General features: G+C 48.5%; 1 protein-coding gene across 7 annotated transcripts in view; it reads left to right on the top strand.

The window, feature by feature from the left end:
- HEPACAM (hepatic and glial cell adhesion molecule) overlaps positions 1-13,917 on the top strand; it is a 106,816-nt gene that overhangs the window by 9,747 nt on the left and 83,152 nt on the right. For 2 of the 7 annotated variants that reach the window (XM_043533865.1, XM_037882163.2), the window contains 4 exons: positions 9,957-10,078; positions 11,068-11,241; positions 11,581-11,628; positions 12,234-12,711. In XM_043533865.1, the coding sequence (XP_043389800.1) occupies positions 12,627-12,711 (85 nt within the window). In that variant the 5' untranslated portion in view covers positions 9,957-10,078; positions 11,068-11,241; positions 11,581-11,628; positions 12,234-12,626. Of the gene's footprint in view, positions 1-9,956; positions 10,079-11,067; positions 11,242-11,580; positions 11,629-11,658; positions 12,712-13,917 lie in introns of those variants that run through there. The other 5 variants (XM_037882169.2, XM_037882165.2, XM_037882162.2 and 2 more) reach the window with 4 other exon arrangements.

The raw sequence follows: 13,917 nt of genomic DNA on the forward strand, positions 1-13,917 counted from the left end.
TGTAAAACTGGCCCTGGAGCCTCCAAGCTGAGCTAAAACACAAAGGAGATGTCGGGAACATTTCTTGCACCTAGCAGAGGGCTAACAAGGGAGAGCTGAGATTCCATTCAAACGGAAGCTCCATGTGCTAGCTAAAGTAAAGAGCACTTGTCATTGGAGACCTTTGCAAAACCTGTGTGTAAATCTTTACTTCACCTATGCTGTGCCCCTGAAGAAGTGAACTATAAACCCAGAGTAGCCACAAACGTGGAGCTTTGGGAGAGGATGTGCTTAAGACAGTGGGAAGACAGGGTCAGCACTGGTCCTGAGGCATAGGGGAGCCAGGCTGTTTGGTCCCATTTCTGTGAAGGGGTCACAAACAGTCTGTGCCCAGAAAATGTGCCAGAGAGGCTGGGAAGAAAAGCAGTGCTGCAGTCTACTTAGCCCAAGGGAAGCTTAAAAGCACATGGGCCTAGCGTATAGGACCCCCACTGGTGACTGTCCAGATGGCTGGGCTCTTGTGTGACACAAACCAGAGAATTTCACCCAATTACCCCTTCACTGAGCCCAATAACTGATGTAAGCAGTCAGGTTGAGCTCTACTCTGACATCTGGTGGTGAGTTGTAGAAAAGGACTTCAAGGGCTGATCTCGTTTGCATGAGCACACCCACCCCGCCTAGCATGATGGGACTGCTTGCCAAAATGGTCACTTTGACTGCTGTGGTCAGTCTCTTTGTTATTGGGACAGGAGTAATAAAGTGTTGTTATCCTGGTTATGTGAATCAAGGACAGTAGAACTGTACCTGGCATTTTTATGATGGAGGGACTTGCCCTCAATTAAGTAGCACTCGCTAGGCAAGGGACATGGGTTCTAGAACCCAATGTGTTGAGAGGTATGTGTGTTTTTCCTGGTGGTCTTAAGTGGCAATTTCACTACTGTCTCCCTCTACTATGTAATGTCAGAGCTAATTTTGGTTCTATTAGGATTACAGGCTGGTGAGCTGTATTCACTTTGGGCCAATATTGTACCAGCACTGAGGCTTCCCTAGTATGAGCTGAAATCAAGTAGTGGGGGGGCCTGAAGATATAGTGGTGAGCAGCTAGGGGGATGTGGCTTTTGGAGTGGTTGGTGGAGTGGAGCAGCTTGTGGTGAAGGCTGCAGAAGACCCATGTGGAAAGGCAGGGCAGCTGGCTGTTGACATAAGTGACACAAGCAGCGGAGTATGTAAGGTCTCCACCCAGGCTGGGAGGTAAACTCTGCAGATGAACTTTTGAACTCTGGGGCTGTGCTGGACTTTGGGTGACTTTTGGGTTGCTGGACTCAAGAACCAAAGGGAACGGGCACAGCCCAATCTGCTTGCGGGTTGGTCTCTGGTTCATGGTTTGTGTTTATGAACCCTAGTTGTGGTGTTTCCACAACATAATGCCGTATTGTTTCCCTCCTTTACTAAAAGGTTTTGGGTTTTTTTTTGCTACACTCAGACTCTGTGATTGCAAGCGGGGAAATATTGCCTCTTAGAGGCACCCAAGGGGGTGGTATGTAATTGGGTGGGGGCTCAAGCCGGTTTTGCATTGTGTTATTGAAACAGAACCCCTAGATACTTAACCCGGCCCTTGTTGCTGCCAACTCCGATGGGCAGAAGGGTTACACTTATGTTTGACTAAAATATCCAGTCTCTATTTGAAGACATCAAGAGATGGAAAATCAGTCACTTTCCTTGCGAATTTGTTCCAATGGTTAATCAGCCTCAGTGCTGAAAAATGTGTGTCTCTGTAGTCCAAATTTCTCTGCTTCTATCTTCCAGCCACTGGTTCTTGTTCTGCCTTTCTCTGCTACACTCAGACTATGTGCTTGCGAGAGGGGAAGTATTGCCTCTTGGAGGCGCCCAGGTGCCCTCTTGGTATATGTTTGTCCCAGGTCATTGGGTGGGGGCTCGAGCCGGTTTTGCATTGTGTTATTGGAATGGATCCCCTAGATACTGAACCCGGCCCTTGTTGCTGCCGACTCTGACGGGCAGAAGGGTTACAACTGTAAGCAAATCAACGCTTCATCTTCTTATTGGTAAGCTAAAAGATTGAACTCCCTAAAGTCTTCATTGTAAGGCATTTTTTCAGCCCTTGTAACATTTCTATGGCTCTTCTCTGCACTCTCTCTGGCTTTTCCTTCTTCCTTTTCAAAATGTGGACCCCCTTGGTTAGCTTCCTATCTGGGTTCTCAATAGCAGAGCAGCTGCTGTCCCTGCCCTGGATCTCCCTGGGACCAGAACATGCTGTTGCACTGATGGCTTTGGACAACAGGATCTGCGTTTGGTTGATCTCAGCATCCATGCAGCCTGTGCAGGAAAGAGACAAAACACACAAGACAGAGACAGTAAAACAAATGGCTGTCACTATGAGGGAGACTGTGATGGGGCATCTGCCCCACACTGGCCTATAAAGGGGTTAATAGAGCCCTAGGGAGTCTGTGTAGGAGGCAGCCAATTAGAGAAGGACTGCGAAGAGCAGCCAATCAGGGCTGAGCAAGCTGCAGGGAGTCCTCTGGCCCCAGCCCCAGGGCAGTCTGCACCCCAAAGTCCTCATCCCTGGCCTCACCCCAGAGCCCACACTCCAGCTGCAGCCCTCACCCTCCAATGCTCTGCCCCAGCCCTTGAGCCCCCTCCCACACGCTGAACCCCTCATCACTGGCCCCACCCCCAAGCCCTCACCCCAGCACCCCAGCACCCCAACCCTCTGCCCCAGCCCTGAGCCCTCACCCCCCACACTCTGAATCCCACAGCCTCATCCCCGCCACACATCACCTTCATATTGGTGCACAAAATTCATTCCACACATAGATATAAAAAATTAGAGAGCACATTGACTGCAACTCCCCCCTAAAATAACCTTGTAACCCCCTCCTCCAATAAAACCTCCTTTTTGGATCAGGACCCCTACAATTACAACATTGTGAAATTTCAGATTTAAATAACTGAAATCATGACATTTACGATTTTTATAATCCTGTGACCATGAAATTGACCAAAATGGATGGTGACTTTGGTAGGGCCCTACTTAGGTTCTGCCAAGAGACAAATGGCTACACACCAGACTATTTGGGACCCGGTGGCTGGTGCTGCCTTGCTGAGTAGTGGCTGAGCCTCCAGCAGTGGTTCTGAGACTATGTTTCTGCCTCTGGCACTGATGTAAGATCTGTCGGTGATGGGGGTGCTGTCACTGATGGCTATGTCTTCTGGTGGCGTGTGGCTGTGTCCTTTGGGATCCAGATCGGCAGCTAGAAGAAGGGCTGCTTTTGACAGGTGGGTCAGAGCACTTTGGTACAATGAGCGACTCATTCACTGAAGATCTGTACAGCAAACACAGCAGCCTTCCGAAGCTCAGTGGTACCTTCCAAACAGGCTAAGGCATTGCAGCCTGTTTTACCCAGACAGGGAAATTTGTCCCAAACACCACAGTGACAAACCAAGGGCCAAGAGATCTTTAAATCCCTCTGGTTTACCCCCTGCAGCCCAGAGGAGCTCAGCTTAACAGCTCCTCTGTAGTGTAGCACCTAGCATGCAGTATTGCAGCCTCAAGGTTGGACAGTGAATCTAGATACTCTGTGTGGAATCCACTATCTAGTGTTTGTGCGTGTGTTGTGCAGCACCGCCCCCGACTAGAAGGGGTCAGAACTGCCCACGTGCATATCATTTCCTTTTGATAATCAAAGGACGTGATTCCTTCTAGACAGCAACAGAGTCTGTCTAAAGAAAATCTGTAGGCATTGTGTGTGCGTGTATCTCCTATAGATCCCAAAGAGCTAGCCTATCCACATAGCTCCCTGAAAAGGGGCTTGTCTGCAGTCTAATTTCCCACCACCCTTAACACTCTCTCTTAAAATCCCTGACAGATCATGGCAGAATGGTGGGCAGGGCCTCCCTGCTGTGCAGCTATGTTACAGACCACATCAACTTGGGGAGCAGTAGGTGATTCCCTGATGCATAGAACACAGCACAGTACAATGACTGACCTCTGAGACCAAGATCAATGGCACAGGCACCAAATGCTTCCTTGTTGCCCTGTTCGTCAGAAAGAAACACCTCTAATATCTCCTCAAGGGAGCAGTATGCACACACATTTGTAAACTGTCCATTCATTGTGTTGTCTTTCTGATTCCTCAAGTATAAATGCAGCGGAAATGCTCCCAAGTCTAAACCCTCCATGGCTGTAAACACAATCCATTAATACTATTTCCAAGAATTGTAGAAATGTCAGGCTGGAAGGGACCTCATGAAGTTGCCCCCTCCGCTCAGGCAGGGCCAGGTAAACCTAGACTATCCCTGACAGGGGTTTATCCAACCTGTTCTGAAAAGCCTCCAATGATTGGGATTCTACAACCTCCTTTGGAAAACTATTGCAGAGTTTATCTACCCTTATAGGGGAAAGTTTTTCCTAATATCTAACCTAAATCTCCCTTGCTACAGATTAAGCCCTTTACTACTTGTCCTACCTTCAGTGGACATGGAGAACAATTGATCCCTGTCCTTTTTATAACAGCCCTTAATAGATTTGAATACTGTTATCAGGCTCCCCCTCAGTCTTCTTTTCTTAGAACGAAGAGGGGAGCAATCACCTTCCGTGTCTTACATCTGACACTCTTGTTAATGCTCCCCAGAATGATATTAGCCTTTCTGCAACTGCATCACATTGTTGACACATATTCAATTTGTGATCCACTATGACCCCCAGATCCTTTTCAGCAGTACCACCACCTAGCTAGGGTATTCCACATTTTGCAATTGTGCATTTGATTTTTCCTTCCTAAGTGTAGTACTTTGTGTGACAGGGTCCCCAGGACTGTGGGCCCCAATCTGGACTGTGGGCCCGCTGTGTCTTCTGTCCCACCAACATGGGGTATCCCTTTCACACTGTGATGCTGTTGTCAAGCCATAAACCTCTGGCAGGGACTGTACTAACACAGCCATCCACAGGCAGGCACACACCCAACAGAGTTACATGAATGCTCTCCCAGCCACTCATGAACCAATAATAAACAGACTACAGCCAATTCCCCCCAGGCCCCCCAGACTTACACCCCAGAACTGTACCGTCCTACCCGGATCAGAAGCCTGGCCAGTGTAAGTTCATTATCCAGTTTACCACTCGCTCTATGTGGAGAGGGCACACACCAGCCTTTGTAAACTGAGCTGAGATTTCCCAAGCACTTCAACCAAAACACACTGTTTTAGGTAAAAAACAGATTTATTAACTACAGAATGATAGATTTTAAGTGATTATAAGTAGCAAGCATAGAGATCAAAGTTGGTTACAGAAGAAATAAAAATAAATTTGCAGTCTAAGTTATATAAACTAAACAGAATTTGAATCAAGCAGTGTCTCGCCCTGACAGATGGTACAGTTCCTCAGTACACAGGCTGGAACTCTTTTCCAGCCTGGAACCCTCTTCCCCAGTTCAAAGTCTTTGTCCTCCAGACATTCCTCCAGGTGTTGAGTTGGTAGGGGGAAGGGAAGAGGCCAAGTGATGATGTCACTGCTGTGATGTGGGGATCAGGCAGTCCCCATTAGTCAAGCGGTTTCCATTGTCCACATGTTCTCTCTGAGAAGTCTTCTGAAATGGCTGTTGGGAGTGTGGATTCCCTTTAATGGGCCATCAGCACGTCTGGCTACTCCATTGTTGTACCTGAAAGGCTGGTTGTGGGTGTTCCCAACCTCAGAACATATTTCAGTAACACACACATAGCAAAACCTCATAACTTCACAAACAATGACAGCACATACAATCCAACAGGATATTAATGTTCAACAGATCAAGACTTTTAAAATGATACCTCACAAGGCATACTGTGTACAAAACATATCATAATTATATTACAGTGGTAAATATGGGTTCCAGAGTGCTACTCAGAAGTACAGAGTGTCACACTTTGCGCTTGTCTTTATTGAATTTTTGAATTTTCTCTACACCTATACTAATTTTAAAAATTATTGAAATTTTCCTGTTTGCATTGATTTTAATTTTAATAATTTGAGTTGTAGCTATATTACAAGTGTTTTCTCCATTCATAATTATAAGGGATTACAATGAATATAAAAACATATACTTTAATAACACAAGTATTTTCTTTTGGGATTTTAAATCCAGTATAACTACTAACCTAAGATTAGAAAATTGACACAAGTTATTTCAGGGCCCATATCCCCCAAGTTCCCAAGGCCCAGTGCTAGGAACATCCTGATATGTCTGAAGTTAAAGACAGACAGATGTCTGGTTAGAAGTTTTGTGCCTGCAGAGGCAAAAGAAGCATTTTTTCATTTTGGCTGCAAAAACACATGTCCTTGACAAAACCAGAAACACATAATTAAAAGATATGGAGTAATTTATAGCCTGAATTAGATGAACAGTTGATCTGTTTGAGGGAAGATAGGCCAAATGGCATGAACTGATGACTAGGGGCCACCCTGCATAACGATTGCATCATCTGTGGGGATTCAACCTGGGAGCGCCGCATCTAGGAGCACAAGGCAGAGCCTTAGCCGTTTGGTGGCTACCCATAGACTAACTACTAGAGGGGCCAGAGGGCAGCATGAGTGTGGGCTGCACCTCTGTGTTTGAGGATGGGTTAGGCAGGCAATGGTGTGAAATTGCTCCAGGTTTCTTTGTTTCTGGGTTAAGTTTGTTGGTGTTAGACATCACCAGAAAGCTCATGGAGCATTGACTGTGAAGATCTAGGAACCTTCTATGAGCTGTCAGTGTAAAACTCAGCATAGGCAGCAAGTTATATGGGCCCGTGATGCCTATGCTCCATCAATATTCATGAATGTAGGCCCAGCTTCACCAATGTTTGGGCCCCAGACCCCGTGCTTTGGGGGGGCCCCACACCATGCGTCGGCAACAGGGGACGCTCTCACCTCGAGGGAAGCTCCCTCGTCTCCCCACAAGCAGCTCCTCCCGATCCCGGAGTCGCTGCATGCTGTGGAGAGGCCCCAGCACTGACCCAGCTCCTGGCCCATTGGTTGGGAACCCTGGGCAATGGGAGCTGCAGGGGCCGATGCCAGAGCTGCCTGGCCACGGCTCCATAGCAGGGATGGGGAGAGAGCCGCAGGCAGAGAAAGCAGCAAGCGTCTGTCGCTGTCAGAAACACACAGACACAGTGGGGGGGTTGTGGGGACAGACAGATGGAACTGTGGGCGGGGGAAAGGAGCAGCGATGGGCACCCTGGGGCTGGCATAAAATACACAGTACAGAGGGGGCTTCCTGAGGGGTCTATAGCAACACCCCCCCGCCGAGCAGACCCAGGTTGCGGCTGGCTCCGTCCATCACTCCCCCCGCCCCACAGAGATCCACACAACCCTCTCCCTCTCCAACGGGCCCTCTGCCCCCATCACCCCTCTCCAGAGAGTCCTCCCCTTTGTGCCTCCAGAAACAGCTCCCCTCCCCGACTCCAGAGCTCCCTGCAATCTCCCCCTTTGCCTTCTCGCTCCGCCCCAGCCCATTGGCTGGGAGGCTCCCAGTCTATTGGCCAACGCGGCCAATGGGAGCCGCACCTGAGGCCGGGGGCCTGCTTGCAGATGCAGACCTGCCTGGCTATGCCTCCACAGCACGGGGAGGGGGAGCCACAGGTGAGCAAGCCCCAGTCGTCGTCATCGTCATCACAGGTCCAGCAGTTCTCTGGGTATTTAATTTCACTGAGTCAAGTAATTCAATCGGCTCTTCCCTTCCGGACAGTTTGTGGCTTTTCCTGTAAGAAAACTGACAATTTCTTTGCAAAGAAGTCCATGGATAGTTTTTTCACTTGAGAAGTATATTTTCTCGTTGTTCATAAGCTCATTTATTTTGTTTACTCGGTTTCATAGGCAATTTGAAAAGTCACTTGAATTGTACCTGGTTTTTTCCATTGGTCCAAAAACACATGGAAGATGTGCAGATTTTTATTTCTGTGGGCCAAACCACCCTGTGTAGAAATGTAAATGTCGGAGCCAGAAAAGCTCTGCAAGGGTAAGGGTCCCGTCAGGAAATTGTTCTCAAGTCATTCATTCTTCTGGGTATTCCATTCTATTGTTCCCTCCTATAGTGAAAGTGATCAGTGTTTCCACCCACAGGGAGAGGCAGAAGACTGGGTCAACCCTGCAGTGACTCTGCCTCTACCCTTGTTCTCTGTCTGCTCCCTCTAGCAGCCCCTTTGGTCTCCTTAGGATTGCCCCTACCATTACTCCCTCTGGGTCTTCTTTCTCTGGAGCGTTTCATGAAGTAAAGCCTGTCATTACAGGTTCTTATCTCTGTAATGTATTTAATTTTGATTTATTAAGTGTTAATTAATGCACTGTGGGAGTCGCCTTCAGCCCTCTGTATAAACTGATCCTCTTCTTTCCATATGTTTTGCCCATAGGGTTTTCTGCAGCCCTAGGGCAGCCAGCAATAACCCCTGTGCCTTTGCAATGGGGTGAGAGAAGGGGACCATGGGTTCCCTATTTATGTGATTTGAAAGAAGTGTTATCATTACTCAGGGTACCAAATGTGTTTAAATGATATAAGTGCCTTGTAAAATCCCCAAGCAAGCTCATTTTCATTTCTCATATAATCTCATATACAGTAGACACACATTTTTCAGTAATTATATGAGTTGAATTTATTATTATTATTCTTTATTCTTGTTATTATTTATTAGCTAGGTTACTGGGGGTTTTTCAGTGTGGCAAAATGTGTGCTATTTTATGGATTGAATGATATAATACCCCCCACCCCCAATGTCCATCACTAAGTCCGGGAATTTTGTCAAGTGTTCGTCACACAACATGGTGGTGCCTACCCCTGCCTTGTACTTCAGGGGGTCATGGGGTCCAGGGCGCCCAGGGGAGTTAGCGGGGTGCCTGGCACTGGCAGCAGTGAGTGACCTGGCCCCAGCCCACTCCGCTCCACTTCGCCGGCATTGCTCGGGGGCGGGGGCTTCAGGGAAGAGGTGGAGTGGGGGTGGGGTGGGAAGAGGCGGGGTGGAGCAGGGTTGCTCGCTGCCATCGGCGCCAGGCACCCCGCTAACCTCCCAGGCCACCCTGGACCCCATGTCCTATGGATGGGTTGGATCCACTTGGTCACCACCAAAAATTATACAAACCTGCCGCCCATGAACTCAGGGTAACCCCAAGGAGTCTTTGTCTGGTTTGGGTCTGTCCTTTTTTCTACTTTCTGCACCAAGCTATGGTGCCTATTGACTCTCAGGCCAGGGCAGCAGTGAGAAGTACCAGGACTCTGGCCAGGCCTAGGTCTGGATTTATCTGCTCTCAGATGATGCTGTCTCCAAAGGGGAAACTTTACCCAAACAATGGGACTGCCCCTCCAATCCAGCTGTTCCAACCTGACCCCAGATGGACCAGAAACTCTGCTTATTAGAGGAAAAAGCCAAGACTTCAGTTTGGAGCTGCCAGCAATCATTATTTACCTACCACCAGCACAGAAAGGAGTTCTCTTCCCTCCCTTGTCTCCTCTTCTGTCTGTGCTTGGAGACAAAACCCATTGTTTAAGTAGCCGAGAACGTTCAGGTTGTAATTTCCCATCGTTCAAGAAGAGGGTTCAGAAACCATGCTGGTATTGTAACTTGCAGTTTTTCTGCGCCCGTTAGTTGATGAAGCAGAGGGGGCCCCAGCTTATGTGGTTATTCAGAATTTAAGAGTCAAACTGTTAAAAAGACCCCCTAGGACAGCAACCGTTGTGTGTGCAACACCTAATGAGTCCATCCCTGGGCCAGCTCCTTGTCTGAGAGAACAGGCTTCAGCAGTCTGCTGAGCCGAAGGTACAAGAAGGCATTGCTCCTTACCAGCGCAGACGCAGTGCAGGGGCCAGCATAACCCCGCGGCTTCACTGTTTCTGCACAGTCTGTACCTCCGTCCTTCCGGTGTTTGTAGGGTTGTATGCTCTGGTAGTGTCTGTCCTTCCTAACACCACTTCTGTCTTTCCTGCACTGACTATGTGCCAACTGCGTTTCAGCCAGCTGCAGATCCTCCAGGCACTGGGACGTCTTGCGGACTGAGGTTATAAAGATGGTGGCCATGCCTCATTAGTAGAAGAGATCTACAGATGAGTGTCATCCACGTACCAGCAGCACACAGGTACACAGCTCCTTACAGTCTTCCCAGTTCTTTATTTATAGTGCTGTAGTAGCCAAGGGCACAGTCATGTTCGGGGTGTGTTATGCTGGGTGCTATATAGACACACGTACATGCTGCCTCTGCCACAACAAAACATACTCTGTAAAAAGACAAACACAGGTGAGGTGAGGTGTGACGGAACGGGTGCAGTAATCAGAGGGATGATTGACACACACCGAGTTAGCTCCAGGCCCCTCACATTAACCACTGTGCATTGTAAATAACCTCCGTCTCTGACCCACCAATTGTCTATTGCTAATTCGAGCGTCTGGAGTGTCGGATCAATATGTGGATCCTTAGGTGCTTACCCAGGGCCCCCCCAAATCTGCAGGGATGGAATTCAGTGTTACTACGGATTGCAGGCTTCAGCAGGCAAGACCACATTCATGCCACCTCCCGGCAGAACAATCTGCAGTGTTAGTCAGGGTCTGAGTGAATTCTCTCCTGCCATCTATTGACAAACTGGTAGAAAAGGCGTCCATCGACACTCCGACTCTACCTAGGTGCTCAGCAGCCAGAACTGCGTCGCCAGAATGACCAGTTTTGGCTGTTTTAGGTTAAAATTCACTTTAGTCTTGACCACAGGGATAATGAAATATAATTATCCTTATTGTGTGCCTAAAAGTAAGGAGAGGGATAGCTCAGTGGTTTGAGCATTGGCCTGCTAAACCCAGGGTTGTGAGTTCAATCTTTGAGGGGGCCACTTAGGGATCTGGGCCAAAAATTGGGGATTGGTCCTGCTTTGAGCAGGGGGCTGGTGACCTCCTGAGGTCCCTTCCAACCCTGAGATTCTATGAAAAGGCAACTTAACATGTCCTACAGGACTCACATGCTAAGCAGGGGGTAATGTAAAGTCCAAAGGACATTTGAGGGGGTGGACAAGTGTTTCTACTTGGCGATATATGGCCTCTGTTTAAAGAGTCCTATTTAACCCTCCACCTCCTGCTCAGGGGTCACTGGAGCTGAAATCACTGATCAGCAGGTCGGGGGACTGAGCCTTCCATCGGATTTGGGGAGAGCCCTGTAGCGAAAGATCGCACCAAGATCTCTGCTGAGATCACTGAGAACTGGGCTCGGTGGGGGAATCTCGGAACATGTCACTGCAGCTGGAGGTGGAGGCCGTGGTGAGTGGCAAGCAGCAGCAGAGACGTTAGCGGTGTGGGTGAGCAGAGACAGCAGCAGATGGCACGGATGGCACGGATGGGAGGGGAACCCATGTGAAAGCACCCCTGAAATCTGGGGCTTTGTGGGTGCAAAAGAGGGGAAAGGAAGTGGCATGTTAAAAGGACGTTTGTCCATTGGACTTTCACACTGAAAGGGGAAAGCTGAGGCAAAGGACACTGCCCCCGTAGTATGAGGCAAGCCTTTACTTACAGTTGCACACTTTTGAATCATGGTGTTTTCCCAAATTAATGCGGAGTTGCCACTCCCTTTTAATAACTGTTTTCTCTTGTTATCCCCAGACTTGGTGTTTGCGAGTGAAGAAGCATTGCCCCTTACAGGCACCCTGTGTGAGTGTTTAGTTTTCCCAGATTTTGGGGGTGGGGGGTGGGGACAGAGAAGGCTTAAGCTGGTTTGGTTTTGTAACATTAAGAGGAACCTCTAGATAGTGAACCCAGCCCTTCTTACTCCTGGCACCAGCTGGCAGAAGGGTACAGTATGGAACATCCACTCATGGCAATGTTGTAGGGCTGGATAAGCCAAGTGGACGTGGTCTTGGAGGGAATCCCAACAAATGTCCTCTGCCTAAACTGCTCTAAGAATGGGCAGCAGATAGCATCCTGCATCAGGGAAGGAGACCCTTCCTCCATGGGGAAGGGAAAGTATCGGTTAAGATGTCAGGGAGCAGGGTTCCTCCAGGGGGCAGCAGTCCCCCCCTCCTCATGCCACTTCCTATAAAGAATGTCCTGTTTAATGAACCTCAAGAGATTTGACCATCTGAGATGCCAGAGCAGAGTTATTTGTGATCCAATGAGCCAGGGAAGCTTGGCAAACTCCACTGCACAGTGACCACAAAGAATGCAACCCCTTTAAAACAATGCTAAGTGTCTGGCTTGAGCCCGAGAGGCCGGGAAATGCAAATGCCCTGCATAACTGCCCTGCTGGTGCGTTTCAGGGAGAATTGCACGTGCAGGGCAGGGTGCGCTGCACTCTCGGAGAGCGAGCGAAAGGCAGTGTCAGCTGGGATTCAGAAGCTCCTTGTTTTCAGAGGTTTAAGTCAGGCCTTCGCTGTTACTTTGTGTTTGAAGATTTGGGGATATTGTTCATTATTTCTCAGTCCTGGCAGCTAATCCCCTGACGCTGAGGATGTAGGGTTCATGAAACCAGAAAATGTCAGGTCTGACCAAAAGAAAAGACAAACTCAACAACACACAGAGCTCTGTCTATTCAAAGAGGAGTTGGCAGGGCTGAGCGGTGGCAGGACAACTCCAAGCGGTACTGAGGGACGTGCCCGGAGTGGACAAATCATGCCAATTGTCTGCGAGAGGGACCTAAAGCTAAACCCAAAATGAAGAGAGAAAGGGAAGCCTTGTCCAGAGTCCCTAGTGCTCCAGGTTTCGTGCACTTAGTGTGCCTTCTTCTAATCCACCCAGGTAGGAAAACAAATCTCTTAAGAATCTGGGAAGTGGGAGAGGGTGTGCAGATGTTGTTGTGTGGTGGGAAGAGGGGGGTGAGGTGAGGCTTTGGAGCTGAATGCTGGTGTTCATGAGCCTGCTTAGCCCCTACATGAGCAGGGGATGTTTATTCAAGCAACCGCCCTGAATACCTTTTCTTTCCCCTCACACAGCAGCTCTCTGGCTTCGGGAAAGGATTGTTCCAGCTGCATTTCAATGTAATGAGAGAGAATTAACGAGCGGTTTCTTATAGAACACATTGTTGATCTGTGCCTCTGAAATCAGACACACTGTGAATCGGGCCTGGGGAGGGTTTGTTCTGTTTGAATGAGTTGTAGAAGCAGGACAGTTTCATGTTGTGAGTTAATCTAACACCCTCTTCTGGAAAGACAATTGAAGGAGGTTGAGACCCATAATTCAGCTGTGTTGCTAAGCCAAGGTCTGGAGGTGCTGGAAAGTTCAAACAAAATGTTATGTAGTTACTGCCACGCATGCTGGCCATAAGTTTTGACTCAAGCCCTAGTCAAAGTGTAAAAGAGACCGTATCACATTTGGAAAGTAACTGGCTCCTGATATTACTGTAGAAATACCGTAAAAGTAGTTTATTTTAAAACCTTGCTTCTGCACAAACTCATCTATGTTCATACTGACTTCCCAGCTCCCAAGAGATGTGGAATTGAATGGGAGCTGCGTGTGAGCCTGGATACAGTTTGATCTAGCCAGCTGCTATAGGAAAGAACTGTCTCCCGTGTCACGATTTCTTGTGGCAGCCCACATGTGCATAGTTCAGACACTCTCTGGAATGGGCTTTCCTGATAGAGACTCGGGCTGCTTTTTGGTTTCTGCTTTAATTTACCTTTGAAAAGTCCCCCTTGGTGCCATGCTGTGCTCGTGCTAATCCACTCCTGCCAGCTACAGACTCTCTGCCCAGGAGCTGGTTAGTTGTCAGTGTCCCACTCAGCTGTTCTGGTTTGCAGTGAACACACTGGGAACAGGTTTCAGAGTAGCAGCCGTGTTAGTCTGTATTCGCAAAAAGAAAAGGAGGACTCGTGGCACCTTAGAGACTAACACACTTATTTGAGCATAAGCTTTCGTGAGCTACAGCTCACTTCATCGGATGCTGTAGCTCACGAAAGCTTATGCTCAAATAAATGTGTTAGTCTCTAAGGTGCCACAAGTCCTCCT

Source organism: Chelonia mydas, chromosome 22 (assembly GCF_015237465.2).
Source record: "Chelonia mydas isolate rCheMyd1 chromosome 22, rCheMyd1.pri.v2, whole genome shotgun sequence".
Lineage (NCBI taxonomy): Eukaryota > Metazoa > Chordata > Testudines > Cheloniidae > Chelonia > Chelonia mydas.